This window comes from Patiria miniata, unplaced genomic scaffold (assembly GCF_015706575.1).
Source record: "Patiria miniata isolate m_02_andy unplaced genomic scaffold, ASM1570657v1 HiC_scaffold_21, whole genome shotgun sequence".
Classification (NCBI taxonomy): domain Eukaryota; kingdom Metazoa; phylum Echinodermata; class Asteroidea; order Valvatida; family Asterinidae; genus Patiria; species Patiria miniata.
Window position 1 is genome coordinate 598,340 of NW_024037060.1, and position 17,527 is coordinate 615,866.

At 42.0% G+C, this 17,527-nt stretch overlaps 1 protein-coding gene across 1 annotated transcript; it reads right to left on the reverse strand.

The window, feature by feature from the left end:
- Positions 1 to 1,018: 1,018 nt before the first annotated feature.
- Positions 1,019 to 17,116, reverse strand: LOC119729713 (homeobox protein MSX-1-like). The gene is made up of 3 exons (XM_038202408.1): positions 16,246 to 17,116; positions 8,265 to 8,463; positions 1,019 to 1,927 (listed from the first exon to the last, which is right to left on the reverse strand). The coding sequence occupies exons 1-3, from the start codon at positions 16,736 to 16,738 to the stop codon at positions 1,636 to 1,638; spliced, it is 984 nt and encodes a 327-aa protein (XP_038058336.1). The 5' UTR covers positions 16,739 to 17,116; the 3' UTR covers positions 1,019 to 1,635.
- Between the last annotated feature and the right edge of the window lie 411 nt (positions 17,117 to 17,527).

Here is a 17,527-nt window from a genome sequence, read left to right on the forward strand (position 1 = left end):
TGCACGCGTGGCCTTTACGTTCACCCAAATAATGGCGATTCCATGCGATGGGCTAACTGTACTTTTACCATTTTAACAATTCTGGTCGTTGGTAAAAATGCAATGCGTATTTGTTCACAAATGCCGCTGTCTACTAGGTGTTATATAGTTTGACATTAAGTACCAATTGTGATAGGGTATAAAAACCAGTGACGTCACAGTCATTATGAATGTCATGGCCATCAAGAATGCCGCTTCCAAAACGATTGGCTACTGCTAAAAGTAACACACATGTCTATGGGAAATTGTTGCAGTCGCTTCCATAGGCGCATGTGTAATAGCAAGCCGTATACGCGGCCCAACATCCATAATCCTATTACACTTTCTCGCAATCTATCGCAATATCTCGTGGTTACTCATGCTTTCTCACTCAATCTCGTCCCATCTTGCCTGCAAAAATCCGACAAACTAACAGCAGAGAACTCACGATACTAGTTACCGATCATTAATAAGATTTTAATTGAATTTATATATACAATCAGTTATTTACATGTTGGTGAACATATTTTATTTTTAATATAAATGTATCCATAATTATTTTAAAAAGGATTTTAATAGGCTGCGTAGCTTTATATCGAAGTGCGTTTCGTGCTATGACTTGAGTATAATGAATCTAATACACAATTGTACTTATTCTGGGACATTGGTTATAAGACGATTGAGCTTTGCTTTAGACTACATCATAATCATGTTTTGAAAATTGCAAGGGGCTAATACAAGGTGATGTTGACCCGATGCAAAATTGAGATATGAGGCGAAAAAAAGGTCGGTTTTCAGAGGATTAGTCTAATAAGGGTGCTGTGGCCTAAGCCTAGTGCAACGAGTTGTATGGTGACGAGGCGCTAGTGGCGTTATTGGGAACTCAAGGGCTTGGTTTTTTTTCTGGAGGGGCACTCTATTTGGGGGGCAGCACATTTTTGTTTGCCTCCCCGAATTTTGAGCGCGGGGTGGGGATGGGGCACAGGCCTAGAGTGGGGGGGGGGGGGGGGGGGTTCTTACATGACGTCGCTGGGGAGGTCACAGGAATACTGGGGAACTTGGAACTACGCAAGGCTTAGCATCACTGATTTCCCCTTCCAGATAAATTCGTGATTCGAAAGTCAAAATTGAGGCTCCCTTAGGTCATATAGTACAACCATGGAGGAAGGAATAGACTTGCTGGCTGCAACGTGTCTAACCCTTATGCATTCGGAAAGACATGACCAGCCTGCGACCCGAGTGGAGGTAAAACGCTTAGTGAATATACACTTGGCAGAGAGAAGCATAATACACTGTACAAAAATGTACATTCAACCAAACTACAAGTCATTTTAGGTAAAGTTGAGGGCAATACCATCACATGAGGCGATTGACAATCCACATGTTGCAGGCAATCTGTAAAGGAAAGCGGCAGTTAAATTTTCATTCCGCGCAATGTTTCGAGAGGTTCTTTAAGATTGCAGTGCATTTTGGTTGCCTCCATGTTGCATGTAATAACTGCCTCATCATCATGTGACAAGACCCTTTATAGTTTCGTTACCCTTCCCCTTAAAGCGGTCTACCCCTTTCATAATGTCCGTCGACTCCATCAGTGTTATAAGCCTCAGTGTGTTTGACTCATCGCACTTCTCGATGGAATCCACCGGCTACGGTTCCCCCCGCCAACGATGGCCGTTGCGATACCGTGGAAGCAGCCGCCGCTGCCGCCGCTGCCGCAGCGTCTTTGCCGAAGCTGGGCGGGGGCAGTCCGCCGGTTAGCCCGGGTGGTGGGTAGGGTGCGTAGGCGGCTGCCGTGGCCGCGGTGTACGGTCCTAGCGGGCTGTACCACGGAGTAAGGAAAGGGGCTGTCCACAGGCCCTGCCGCTGGGCAATCTTCAGGCGAGCCATCATCTGTTTCTTCCATTTCGTCCTGTGTAACATTCAAAAATGAAAAGTAAAACAAATATATTGAATAAAATGGTTACATTTGTGCACAAAAACGTGGTTCTGAAAAGAACCAGTGGGAGAATACTGTTATCAACGTTTCGGAGAGTATACTCCGTCCTTCCTCGGGAGACTATGCAATATAGACCCCTTGCACGATGCCCCTCACTGAGGGCAGTTTCTCTCATTTAAATTCAGTAACAGTTACAAGTACAAAGCGTCAATACTCATCATCCACATAGAGGAACAAAGACATGCCCTCAAAATGTGACGTTAAGTGCAAGGCGTCTATATAGTGTACACTACTTTCCAATTTTGATTTAATGTTTCAGTTTTAACTTGTACCCCTCACGTGTCCCTGTTAAGGCATCACAGTTTGACATTCCCTTGAATTTCTGCCAAGAAAAACAGTTTTTTACAAAGGCTTTCTTTCTCCATTACAGACACATCAATTTTTGAAATGGAAACCGATAACATGTAAAACTCACAAGCAATGTACCCTAATTGAATTTAACGTGTACCCGTCAACCAACTGTCATATTACAACCTAATCACTGTTTCACATGCCAAATTATTGTTACAAAATCTCCACATCTCTAAATTCAAAAATCAATTTGGATAAAGATATATCGCACGCAGAAAAAAATTCAGTGTCTCACGAACGGACAGATTCAAATAAGAAACAAGCAAAAACACTGTGCAGAAATGTGGTTATGCCATCCGTCCATCACAGGCTCCCGCTATAGATCTGTTCAATCAAGCGTAATTAACCCCAATGGCGAGCTGCTTAAACGCCGATATTGTTACCGGTAATAATGATGATTCTACCCGTTGGCACGGCGGGTTAGGATCGATATTTCATCCCAGTCTTGCGCTGCCGATAATTACTCCCGCTTGGTTCCTGTACGCCGTATATCACCGCGTGGGGACAAAACGCAGTGGTCTTCCGTCCGTACTGACAAGCATTATATGGGCACCCTCACCTCAAATTTCAAACAAGCCCTCCAATTATTATTCATTTGTGTATAATTTCTTATTCATCATCCCATGTAGAAGTTTTGTTTGCAAAATATGAATTATAAATTCCTTTGATAGGAAAAGTACCAGCATGCTGCTTCTGCAAAGGCAAACCTACGTGTGGTTACTTTGCAAATGTCGAATCTATATTATACGACTTTTTCTTTATCATTCTCTCTGACGCCGACAGTTGTCCTGAACGATACTAGTTTTTTACAAGGCATTACGGAAACCAGAAGGATGTTCACTATCAATTTGAAATTAAAAAATACCTGATAAATGAAAGGGCAAACAACTGAGGCCCAATGATGAAGCAACTTATTAAGAAAAACCAACATTTTAAAACTTGTAAAACTCTTGATAATGGATGATTTCTAGATTCGAATTACAAAAATACAATAAAGTTTTACGCTAATCATTAGAAAACGGACAGACAGAAAAATGATATCGGATTTATTTTCATTTCAGCGTGGTTTAAAGCGCCCTGGTGCACCGTAAAGTTACTCGATACCGCCCGTGAAGGAATGGCGGTTGTCGGTAACTGTCACAACACGGTGTCTTTTACACCGCGACTCAAGACAGCAACCATGTATCGTCTGATCGCATCCACGGTGTCGAGTTGTCTCTCTGGGTTACTGTATCTCCCCCTTCTTGAGTCTTTGACTATTAATGGAAAAACACATAGCTGTTGCTCCCTCATCAGACGGAAGGGCATACCGGTAATAAGCCCGAGAGATGCGGTTTTGTTGAGGCTTATTAGATAGGGAGAGATGGGGAACAGAGACCACGTCATTCGGCCAAGTTTTGCCGTGAACGAACAGGACACCGCGGAGAAAATCATTTGGCCGCGGTGATCGAATCTGCCACCGCAGGCAAGTCAAGAGCGGTGTATAAATAACGCTTATCCACCTTTAGATGGCTCTTGAGGACTGACTGAGCCCCGGTAAACACAGCATCTTAACCAAGCCCCTTGAGCTACTCTGAAAGCCGATACCTGCGCGCAACGACCCATCACGGGTCCAAGTAGACACGCTGGCTCCGGAGATATACCGACGAATCGGAACCCCCCGGTTAACTTATTTTTTCTCTTATCTCCGCGTCCGCTGGCCAAGCGCCCACACACTGTACATACCCGTGCGGAAAAGAAAACAACCTGTGCGCAAGGTTTTTGTTTCATCTTCCCAAAAGGAGAAAAAAAAGTAGACAAGACAAAAGTTTGTTGTGCCAGTAATGACTGCAAATCAGGTAAGGCCAGGATAGGGAGGAACAAGCGATGTTGCGTGGAGTATTATGGAGCTCCCTAGGCGGCGTGTTAGCTTGCAGCCCGTGGGGGCGCAGCGCCCAAACGCCCGCTTCTCCAAGTCTGCACTGGCCGGTGTTTTCTTTAATTGCTTCGAATTCTAATTACGCGGAATAAAAGACCGGCGATGGCTGTTTCGGTAACATGCACGTGCCGGGCTGAAAGGACGGGTATAAAATAGCTCACCTGCTGGTAAAAGCGAGATGGAACGAAGGGGGGTTGGGAAAACTAGAGTGTATCAGGATAAAAATTCGCACCGCGGCACGCGACGATTGTACTTTCGTCTTTGTCGACGGGCTGGTTAAGTGCAGGACGGATCGAATTAGTGTTGGGGATTGTCTTGTTCCCAGACTCCCTCATTTAGTAGGAACAAAGGGTGGACATGTCATGAAGTCACACATTCCCCTTCGTACCTGACTCTTCAGAACCCATCAGATTTTTGGCTTTTCTAAATTAATTTTGTTGCCTTACCGCCGTGGTTCAAAGCTTTGATGACATTCCCAATAATCGTTTATTCTAATTGATGTATATTTTAAAATAATTTTCTTATTTTCATTCCATGCCTTCTATGGTTAATGAATTTATCATTGAAGCATAAGACCCAGAAAACAACCGACAGTTTTTTTTAATATGTATAAAATTGCTTGCTTGGAGTATACTCATACTGAACGTATAATGCAAATTGTTTTTGCTAACAAGGCCCGGGACCCACATCAATATTAATGGAAGATGCACTTAACAGTTTTTCTCTTTAATGGCAGGTCTTTTTTTTTCTGTAAGAGGAGCAAATGTTTTTTTCTTCTAAAAATCCAATTGGAAGTTCACAAGTTATCTTGAATCTAGAATCAATTATGATGAAATCATTTCATTGCAAACACTGAACAACCGTATCATCCGGCTGTTGCCAGTAGACTCTTTTCAAGAAGTGAGACACGATTACACCCTGTAATTCAAACAGATTGTCGGGGCAGCAACCGACAGCGATGGCGCTAATTAAGAGACAAGTTAGCGATGAGAACCGCTGATCTGCATGCCCGTAGTCGAGTCTCGAATCCTGGCCGAGCCCGGGCTTCGCTCGCGGCATGCCCCGGTCCGCGCCCCGTCCTCTCCTTGAACGGTTGCCTGGTCATTGATTGTCGGTCTCCGGCGGGTTAAACACTCTATAATAAACCTGCCGTGCTTCATGTACACGCGTGTCCCAACAAAACACAAGCGACACTCAACTGAGATGGAAAACAGTAACTCCAAAACAGGCCTCCGTATTTCAATTTGGATACACCGCGGCTAACTCGAGCCATGCAGCGACCCTCGGACAGCGCGGCGAGCCGAGAGATTCTTCTCTCCCCCCTTGAGGAAATCAATACATCCCCTCACCGTGTTCCGTGTAATAGTCCCTCGCGCAATTTCCATTAAAGATTATCGTTCGGCTGATGGAATTTGTTTTAGTGTAAACGACATAATTAATAAGCCATTTCCTAATATCATTGGGTCATTGATTTGGGGGGATATATAGGGGTTCTTGGTTGGCAGACGAGTGGCTCTGGTCAGCCCCCCCCCCCCCCCCCCCGTACTCCAAATAGCTTGGAGTGGTGTTCACTCATTACCAGTACGGGGGAAGTTTAGGAAGGCTTGATGATTTGCGTATGCAATCGATTTAAGAGTTTGGCCGAGAGAGTCAATACGATCCCCTTTGCAGCTCGCTAGGCGCTAGGCTGCGTATACACTGCGTGCTGAGATTCAGGGGCCTTTTTTTTAATGGAACACGCAGCTATTTCAGCTGACGGGAGACGGTGTCGCCGTTTCATCGATCGCTCTGAAGCGAGCTGCAAACTCGGTCCAACTCTCTAGGACAAAACATCAGACCGTCAGATCATTAGCGTCCACAAAACGTGTCTTTATCACTCAAAAGGGAGCGGAACACTCTTGTTTATTCATTTCAATTTTATTTAATGATCAGTTGTGAATCATCTTACCAAATAAAACCTACGAAGACGTCATGAATGCATCAAAATCGGAACAACCATTAAACCAGTTTTCACTAATGTATTCTGAAAGGTAGATTTCAAGAATGAATCATTTTTAGACTGTTTTCTAGAGTTTACAGAGGCAATTATTTATGAATCACCGTAATATCCGTATTTTCCATAGATTTGATCAATCTTAACCCATTACCGATGTCGACTGACCGGGAAAGCATAGGCCCAAGTCAACCCTTTTCAGGTCAGATTGCTCAATATATAAAGGCTTCATTCTGTCTACAAGGCACAATCAAAAGCTGGACTCCTGTTTCTGACATCATAATTTAACAGGACTGCATTGTTTCAGTTTTCGTATTTGAGGGGCTAAATGCGGTAAAAAAAATGTTGGCATAATAGTAGATTTTGCTTTACTTTCCCAACCTCATCCCCATGCTGTCGAGCAGTACGCTTTAAACGGCTCTGCAATCTTGAACATTATATTAGGAACATGATAGTATGGTACACGATATAAATCCATTCCTTGCTGTTGCGAGATCGAATCAGAATCAGCCTACAGGAAGCAAGTTTCATGGGACCTAATGGGTCTGCTATTGTCTCCAGGTTGAAAGTAGTTCACGGGGACGAGGCTGTTATTTCCCGCGCTTTATTCGAGCAAACAAATTTTAATCTGAAAACGCCCTCTATTTATTAACTCAACTCTGACGTCAGACACGAATTTGTTCTTATACTTAAAAAACTCAATTCTTCCTTTATTACTTCGTGTTTCTTAACCTTTCTTTAATCACCAATCTCTCAAAAATCCGAAGTTGTCTGTTTTGATATCAGCCTATGCATATTTTTGTTTTCGTCCGAAGCAAAAATTGAATCCCTTTTAAAATATTAAAATACACGTGTGCAACTTTTAACGCAGAACATCTGATCTCCAGAAAAAAAAGAATGCATCCCAGAAGACTTCACGGCTATTGGCATAACCTCTTTTTTTCTTGTTCCTAGAACAGAACTGCTAAGATCGCCCTCAGTCTTTGCCAAGGAAACGGTTGACGGAGGAAATCGATGCTTGTAAAGGTTCCTCAGATGTACTCTGCACCGGGACTTAAAAGGGTAGAGGCTAGGTACATGTCGACACCAGCATTTACCATGATTGGACACCAGGAATTGAACTGTCTCAATATAGTAATCAATGGCTTCTCGTGTTCAGTCGTATGCGTGCCTAGGTAACAATATTGTAGAAAAGTTCCACCCCCTCTTTGTATGTTATTAATTAATAATCAACCGGTGTGGGGTGAAAGGAGGCTATAGTAGACACAGTAGACGAAAACTGTGAATGCATTCGTACACAATGACGTAATAATATGCAATTCTTTGTGTGTAGCCTCAGTACTGTTCAAATGCGGCATTTCCGTACAAAGAATAAAACCGAGGGATATGGCGTATACCATGATTTAACACAGAATTCTATGGTCGTACTATTATAAATGACATATATGAATTGTATTGACGACATTTTGTTGTAAGACTTCAATGTGGCTATTGCTGTGGGTATATAACTAAGGGGCATGGGGCACGCCCCCCCCCCACTCGATCGAGGACAGTGCCCTCCCCCTTCCCGTGCCCCCTCTCCTACTCACTTGTGGAAGGCGAAGATTAGCTTTTCATTGGAAATCCATTTATTGCCCCCTCTTAAAAAATATACCCTTCCAAGTGTCCCGCCCCTTTAAAGTGGACCCCAGTTACGTCACTGGTGGCTTATATGAATTTATGAATTAGAGAAAAAAATCATTGCGCATAATTACACGTTATCTAAGTAAAAGCGGAAAACAGGCAGACAAGTCTTGGACGATACTAAGAACAGTTTCAGAAGGCTAACCTGCAAACGATAAGCTGGATAGAAAAAATACGCAAATAAAGCTAGCACAGTAAGAAAACAGAAGTGCCATTCAGATTAGAGATCCTCACTTAAAATGACAATGAATAAAATGCTGCTTGGTTGAAGCCAAACTAGTCCCATGTCCTACAACTAAACTAACCTTCTGTTCTGGAACCACGTCTTGATTTGTGTCTCGGTCAGGTTCAGGGCCATGGACAGCTCCAGACGTTTGCTGACACTCAGATACTTGTCGGCCTTAAACTCCTCCTCCAGTCGTTCCAGTTGCTTCGAGGAGTAGGCTTGGCGGGGTTTGCGGTCCACACCAGGCTTTCTGGGCCGTCTACCAAGTGGTTTAGGTCCTAGTGGGAAAATTGATAAAAATAAATCGTATGTACATCTTTAAAAAAAAATATATTGATGACGAAATTATGAGACAGTGCCGTCCCCCAGAGAGAGCAGTCTTTGACCTCTTTGTACATGTACCTTACTGACTCACTGACTCATTGTCACTTGTGAACCGGGCAGTGTTATCATATAGGAGTACCATGTGACGTCAGTGAATGGGCTAAATGCGGCCCATTGTTATACACAGATGCACGTAAAGACTTCCATTAAATAGTAGCTCTGCGTCAATTGCATAGATTTAGCCCAGCTTGAGTAAGATCGCCTTGACTTTTTTTTCCAATTATACAAAGATATATCAAACAATTGAAAATAAAAAAATAAAAATTAGGTTATTCGTGGACATTGTTTTTTTGTAAAGATTCACCGTTAGCGCACGAGATAAATCGGAAAGGCCCGCGGGCCCATTTTTATTGGCTAAAATAGCAACTTAAAGACACAATCCCGAGAAATTGAATTAGCGAGAAGCGGGCATTAATGGAGCGAGTAAACGGGCAGCGCGGTGTATGTGATTAAGAAACAGGTGCATCGTGGCCAAGGCGAAGGAAGGGGAAACCCGTCAGGGCGGCAATGTTTTCTTCTGCAGTCAAGTATAGTCATCACTGACCATAATGTGCATGTTCTTTGGTTCGCGAACTTTTCAAGGTTGCAGACCGGTAAATAAACTGCTATAAACCCAAGTGATAAACCCCCCATTTCCAAATATCAGCAACATGACTCACGACTCTCCATACAATTTAAGCATATTTATCTTCTTTCATTTTCTGTTCAATGTTTTTGGGGCAATCCAATGACTTTTGTGAGAAATTTCCATCGAACGATAATCATCCCTAAAAGCAGTCCTGAAGGCCATCGCCATTTTGAAAAGAAATGATGCCTACTCTCCATTGCATAATAGAGCAATTTGGGGCCCACTTTCATTCACACTTGACAGAAATACATAAGCTCGCAGTCCTGTCCTCGGCTTTCACCCTTCTTTTTCACAAACTCTCAAGTTTTCAAGGCCTTTTTGCTGGCCTGCACCCTTCCCTTCATGATGCCATGACAATATTCCATTCGTTTGATTTGTTTCTAGCCCCAAAGCTCCTTTTTGCAACCTTAGATCATATACACGTAAACGCTGCTGCCAACTGCAATCCGCAGAAATATTGAAACAATTTTATTGAATGAATTCTTAGCTAAATCATTGGTACACAACTTTCACTTAAAGTTGAAAGAAAGAAAACAAACAAACATTTGTTCTTATTGCACACTATGAAATAACCAAGCAAATAACCTGACAAACAATTCTCTTTTCACGCCCCGTTCTAAAACTACAGATGCGATTATGAGCACCCAGCATAATACTTACCTATTCAGAAGAAACCACTTTAGAATATTTAGTACTCTTCAATTGTCATTATACTCAGTTTGACCTTGCGTTGAGTTCATCTTTTAATGCCACTTAATTAGAATCATCTCAGGATTATGAATTACTTGGGATTGTTAGACCCTAGTTCCACCTCTACCTCTACATTTTACCCTCTTATACAGACACGTTTTAATACTGTACCGGTATAACTGCAAAAAGGAACAAAAATAGACGCAGGTTCATTAAAAAAATCATTACATTATGATCCGTCCGTTCCGCGCGGATAGATCCTCGTCAAGGTATGATAATTATGGTTGCATCCCGACAATTGAAAGTGTCTAATAAAACCGAATAATTTCTGTGTTAATCGCATTCAAAAATCATCTTCTTGCTGGCATCATTAGGTTTGTCCTTCGAAATATATTTCGTTCTTTTTTAGTGATGGCGCTTTATCATTAGTGAAGAATTATAACGCGGCCCAAACCGAAAACTCAATTATGGGATGCTTAGAGATGAGTCTAATGTTGTCTCATTTAAAAAAAAAAAGGCTGAAGGACAGGGTAGTGGAAGTCTTTGTTCCAGTTTTCCACGAACTTTAGCACCAGCTGCATGGTTCGATCGTTTCAATGTGTCATTTTGTTTTGTTGATCCCGATTTTGAGCATTTTTCAGTGCGCCTTCGTGAGACTGCCAAAAAGAGTGGCTGAAATGTTCAACAGCTGGGAACGATGTACGATAACAGTTGAGGGCAATAATGCTGGAATCTTTTGATGGACATAACCCCGTGTTTTCTGTATTTTAATTTTTTGAGTCTTGAAAATAAAGGCACTCTGCAATTTGGAGAATGTTTCTGGAAACGCTCCTTAAATACGCCTTTAAAACTAAAGTATGTCAGCATAACCCATGCCGTAGACATGAATTCGACCCTACAATAATCTTAATGGACACGGAGGTTAGAGTTTGTGTTTGATTGTTACGGTTAGTTCAAAGATGAATTTCCCGTTGTTCAATGTCTCATTCAAAAGTGAATAACGTTTTATATTGCTATTGGAAAATAGCAATTAAAAAAAACCTATTTTCGAGGTGAAAGTCGATAATAGCATTTTCGAGTTTCACCTCGGAAAATGGATTTGTTTTCAACTGCTATTTTCATACAGCAATATAAAACATCATTCACTTATGAAGGAGACATTGAACACGAAACTCCACCACCCTTTTACACAGGGCTGCAGACGCCAAAATCAGAATTAAGTAGTTTAAACAAATCGTACAAATTGAAAATATGTAAATAAAACAAAAATCATTTTTTGTAGAGTAAGGGGTTTGCACCTTTAATTAAAACTGTTTCAAAAACAGTCTTAACGAGGCTGCCTGGCCTCTTCGCCCGCTCTGTTCAACTGATGAATGCAATCAAATCCAAGACCCTTCTGTTTTCTTCATGGTTTTTTGAACGTCAACTTTTTCTGGACATTTGCCGCCAGCTTTCCAGGCAAAGATTCCCAGGTTAATATTATGTCAGGTATAACACTTTGCTATGTTTTAAGTCTCCCTTGCAAATATAACCTGCATGACAATCATGCCAACACTTAATATATTACGACATATAACTATCCCACTCGCCTGCTTTTCAAAAAGATTATTGGAGTGAAAAAGGGACCATTTTAGAAGAAAACTAACAATTCTCCAAACCTGATCAATTGCAAAGGAGATGCTTGGGAATCAGAACGTGAGACTCAAATTTAGTTGGTGCATCCCATAAAATAATTTTAGCTAGTACTCCCCCAAGGAATAGTTACTGAAACGCCCATGTTTATTTGTACCAAGCTCACACCCTGTGTGTCCGTTCTTCCTTTTGTGTGAACTATTGACGTTCCTCCCGTTTGCTTGTTGCATGTAACGGTGCCAAGGACATATTATTGCCCACAAAATAGGGCTAAACAAACTGCAGGTCAATACACAGGTCTGCGAGCCAAAAGTAGACCATCGGACGATAAAACGCTATTTGGCAGGGTTATTATTGGGCTGATTGTCGCCCAAACAAGACGACAATGTAACCGGGTGAATAATTGAAGAGATAGACAGAACGTAGACATCTAATGATGCACTCACTATCGACTTTCTTTAGGAAACCCTATGATGCCGAGACGTATTTGTTATATATCGCTTTGGACCCCTGTTTCAGGATTAAGAAGTGAGAACAAGTTAAATAGGTACAAAAATCTTAATGGTTCACAATGGACACTTTTAAATACTGTTTCATTTGCAAAAATTGAAACCAGCGACTAGACAATTTAGAGTGAAAATCATATTATTGAACTCTGCAAAAAAGAAAGAATCGATACTGTGGAAACTCCAGTATAAACTCGACGTATTCGGTTGAAGGAATTTCACTGTACATTTTGTCACTACTTTCAGTCGTTAGTGAATCTCAACTCCAATAGATTGAAAGATTTTTTTCAACAAAAGAGTCAATAGTTTGAAAGCATCGCCATGGGCGTCGCCAGGATTTTTCGAGAGGGGGTAAAACATATTTTTCCCGAAAAAATCTTGTATTTCGCAACATATTCTCGATTTATCATTTTCAGAGGGTGGGGGGGGGGCAGGGACATTCCCCCCCCCCCTTGCAGTAGGTCGGCGCTCGGTTATAGCACGGTAGTTGCTCTAAACGCCCTTCCTCCATGGTCGAACTAAATGCATTCAAGAGCAACCTGACGTTGTTAAATAATTGTCAGGCATTGTAATAATGTAGGCTACTTCGCGTGCCACGTTTATTCCCACCAAATTCCCGGAAGACATGTGAGGAACCACTCGAAATAATGCGGGTATTCGGCACGGTCCATAAACTACAGTGGAGGGAGGGGGACGAGAAGGCATTCCCCCCTCCTTTGCTCGTACCCCCCCCCCCCCCGCAAACAGGACGCTGGGATACTGATGAATTCACGCTCTGATTGGTTGGATTTTGCGTGACCTGTGACCTGCGCTTCATCACGGTCATGACTCTGCAAGGTTTAAAACGGCTTTTATTCCAGCTTAGAGATTTTTTTTCGCTGAAAAGCGTAATAATGTAGGACATTTTGTAAAAATTATCTGTGCTTTAAATTTACAATTCCCGTCACTTGCTCAGGCTCCGTTTCGAATCACGAACGGTCGGATTGCATTATGCGACGGTCAAAATTTTGTCCACATGGTCCGCAATGCAACAGAAATCACATCCGGTATATATGGAACGCGTGCATTTCTATGGGAAGTTTTCGGATAGCATTTGCGCACATTGTCTAACTGCGGTCTTGAACAGCTGCAGCCAGATGCTGTATACATAGGTCATAGGCCACTTCCTTCACAATATTCTGTGAAGCTCATCAGCGTATCCCAGCGTCCTGTTTGCAGGGCGGGGGGTACGAGCGAATACCCCTTCCCTCTTCACTGTTAATATACGTGTCACTGCCCCCCTCCACTCCCCTTGAAAAATTGATGCACCCCTCCCACTCCCCCCCCCCCCCCCCCCAAAGTTTGACCCGGACCTATAGTTACGTCACTAGGCCCGGGATACGTATGCAGCTCGAAATAAACAAAATAGCTGGTTATTTCACCATTTTGTGTTGTTATTTAATTAACCAAATCTACATACAATACATGCAGGGCCTATGCAATATCAAGTTTAAAATATATTCTTATATTTTCAAATATCACCTTATTTGACCTTTTCTTGGCATTTTACAGGGTATTTTGGAGCCATTTTGTTATTATGCTAAGTTGCTAACGCCAACATCCATACTCATGAGCTTAAATGTGATGTCATTCCAGGCAGAAATCTCAATGTTACAGCTATTTCAGGACAAGAAGTTGCTAGAATTCTGGATATTTTGCTGTTATAAATCTTACTTACTTTAGTACCGATGAATGCACAAAAGGTCCACTCAAGGCATTGCCCTCTAAGATGGCTGCTAAGCATAAGGTCTATATTATAACGGTGCTTATTAGAGGGATTATCGAAACTGCATTAATGTTTCCCTTGGGGCTGTGCGGTCTTGCGACCAGTCACAATCCACAACTATTCTCCCAATAAATCGATACCGGTGCTGGTTTTGTTAATCGTTGGGTAGCAGACATAAACCACCAGCTCTGTTGAGGAGACAACAAAATAAGCTGGGGACCGTTCTGCAATGGTTCTACCGGCAAAATGTCAGGCTAGACTGATTATGTCCCCACTCGGAACGCGTGGCGGGGTGCTAACGCTCTCCGCGTGTGGTACTTTCTCCATAATACCAGTCAACGCGGACACTTAACAAACCCCTATTCATTTGGAACACTAATAGTTTAACAGGACAATGGGGATAAATCAATTCGGCAGTGTTGCCTTTAAAAAAGAAGAGAACAATGTGGCCGACGTCTGGTTTAGTAAGAGATGACACCCATCATGAAAAAAGGCCATTTTGCATTATGAATTGTTCTAAATGTGTATCAAAATTAAGGTATTTGTGATACGTCGCCAGCCGTACAGCTTTCGAACGCAGAATGGAACTGATGAGTGATTTTTTAACAATAAAAGAACAAATGAGATCTTCTAAAGCTGTTCAATTGTAATAAAAAAAAAGTGGGCAAATGGTTGGATATTTTTGTTGTGTTTGGTCAACATACCAACTGCCGACACTCATTCTTCCCAATTTGGTCAATTTTTACCCGTATTAACCAACAATGAGGTAACTTCGTACCAATGTTGGGCAAATAACATTGCCCAACAAACAGTGTTTTACCAAACTTATTTATGTTTTTTGTAAACACTTTACGGCCTCATCACAAATTTAAGAGAATCTGTTGGTACAGAAACTATAGTTACTTTCGTTTCAGATGTTATTTTGTTAAAATGATTTTCCCAATTTTGTGTATTCTTTCAGTGATGGAAGCTTCTTCATATAACTCATTAGTCTCATTATAGGATACAACTAAACCAGACCGTTATTATTAGATCAAATATCAATGTCGTAACTTTTTTCAAAAAGACAATAAGTTGCCTAGAGAATAGAATTTTCTCGGCATACCCGCGGCAAAATATTCATAAATATATCATAACGGGATTTTGTAACAATATTTAATTATGCCGGAGTTTTAGTAATAAAACCGTACACGCACAAAACTGTTAATAATGAGAAATCGATATTTCAAACAATGAAATCAATAACATCGAAAAAAAGCTGATAAATTGATTATCGATTTGTTTTCCTTCCGAAAATTAAAAGTAAAGAAAGTAAATGTTAGCAAAAAAACTCTATAATACCCATGTATCTTGCCAAGAGTGTTTGCGAGGATACATGCACAAGGCAACTGTCATCTGTAAACATTTGTCTTCGTCTCAGAATATTTCTTGATTCAAAGTTAAAAAAAAATATTAAAATGAAAAAGCTCCGTGTGGAACAGCTTGTGCTATCCAAAGAATTATTATTATTATTAATTTTAAAGAGTGTGGCTTAGTTGAGAATGTGAAATGGCTAACAACTCCAAAAAGCATTACTATTTCTTTTGGAGTGTTTTTGCACTGAAATGTTTACATCGGTCCATCTGGGCAAACTTTTACTTTCGTAAATTTGAAGAAAAATAACACCGCTGATATCATGAACTTGATGAACACAATCACATACTTCGAATAATAGTTGTTTTCATCGCCGTCATCAGTTTTCAATGTTACAGGTTTAAAAAGCTGTGCGCATTTAAAGATATCGAAAACGTGCGACATGCGTTTTGGCTCAAGGGTGTAAACTGTCGGGGGGGATGGAGGGTATCAGGCATGTGCCTCCTTTTTATGCATGATTTTCCTATTTTTGTTGGGGCCAAGGGGAGAAGGGGTCGAGGTTAGACCACCTAACCCCCGACCCAGTAGATCTGCCACTGTATAATTCGAGCAGAAAGTTGTAATGCATGACTTGTCCTGCACATAAGTAGCTACACAGGTGCGTGCATGGTGGGAAAAACCTGTTTGGTCATCATACGGGTATGTTTGCATGTCCATTAGTTAATTCGCACACTCATTGCTCCAGGGAAAATTATAAGCATATTAAGACATTGTGTATCCATCCACGAAAGAAACTGAAGTTTATGTGGAACCTAAAAACTTTTGTTTCCAGACTCCTCTTAGGAGGGGAGGATTACAAGATATCGGGGAAATATCTGCTGACCAATTTTGAGAACTGTTTGATGTCACGTTGTGTACTTGGCGTTATTTTACAGCAGCATCCATTAGATTTGTTTTATCAAGACGCAAGACACGCAAGGAGACATCCTTGAAGCTCAAGTTGCAATGACAGTACAACAGACAAGTTCCCCGGTACCTGTGGTGGTCATAAATCAATTGGTTCAGACCGCATTTTAATTTGGTGTGAGTGTTTCAGACTTACCTGGGATATTAGGCCGGCCAAAGCCTGCCGCTTGACACCACGATGACCAGACGGGTAGACCACCGGTAGACGCACCGTACGCGTACTGCAACGCCGCTGCGGACGGGCTGCCGAAACAGTGGCCGGGTGGCGGTAGCCCCCCTCCCCCCGGTGGCCCAGTCATCACCGGCACCCCCGTGTCCCTCACTGCCGTCGGACGGAACAAGTGTGCCCCGTAATCACCACCCAGGGACGACTTGGACTCATCTACCGGTCTGCCGTCCAGTTTGTGGTGGTGTCGGCTGTGGTGGTGGGACGGTGAAGTCTGTGTGGAGGAGCCAAGTATCTCCGCGATGGAGAAGGAGGTTTTGGCAGCGGATGACGGCGGGGGGAGTTCCCCGCTCCCGCTGCTCTCTCGCCCACTGGTGTCCGGTGACGGTGTTGGGGCCAACAAATCCATATTGGCGTCCGTACTACAGAAACTGTCCTCTCCGTTCATCAAGCCAACTTCCATGACTTATTCCTCGAAAAAAAGCTAACCCGTTTAGTTTCGAGGAATATGCAGTTATAATTATGATTTCAAGCTTTTTGCACGCTTTTTAAACTCTTACACATTGTACTTTCTTGTTATTATCTTGTATCAAGTATGTCACTAGTGAGTTGAAGGTCTGATATTAAATCGGCTTTTCTTGCGTCCTATATACTTTGTCTTTCTCGTCGAGTAATGTTTAGTTACAAGAGGTTACAGGGCCCAAGTAACCACCGTTTAACACAATCCGTGTTTTTAAGATGGAGCCATCTATGAGATATTTATTCCTCGTAATATTTTAGGCATGGCTAAGTCCTCGTTAAAAATCGAATGGCGAATGAGAGCGGTCGACCGCAGCCGAGCGATCACCACACAAAGCGACCGGGGCTTGTGAGTGGTTCAGCCGGCGTGGAAAAAATCGATAGCACGCTTGCCCATTGGCTCATCGAAACTTCCTCGGATCACGGCCCCAGTGCGTATACATGTATGGTGTCGGAGAGGACAAACTGTTTGTCCATACGAATGCTACCCTTTGAAGCCAATTTTCAATTACTTGAGCAAACCGCAAAAGTAATTTGAATATTGTATGATTGAAAATTAATGCGTAGTCTCTTTTTTGCACGGGTATCTAATTGAATTTCCAATTGAATAAGTTTAGAATAAAAAGGTTTTTTTTTAAGTGGATGCCTGCATGGGATTATCGTTTTATTTTATTTCCAAACTTTTCTAGCGCTGGTTGTTAGCAATCTAAGTTGAAAACTTTGACTGGGAGTA

Coding starts and splice junctions, on each gene's coding strand:
- LOC119729713 (XM_038202408.1), bottom strand. CDS start 16,738: ATGGAAGTTGGCTTGATGAACGGAGAGGACAGTTTCTGTAGTACGGAC. Junction 8,464..16,245: donor TGGCCGGCCTAATATCCCAG/GTAAGTCTGAAA, acceptor TTTTCCCACTAG/GACCTAAACCACTTGGTAGA. Junction 1,928..8,264: donor ACGTGGTTCCAGAACAGAAG/GTTAGTTTAGTT, acceptor AATGTTACACAG/GACGAAATGGAAGAAACAGA.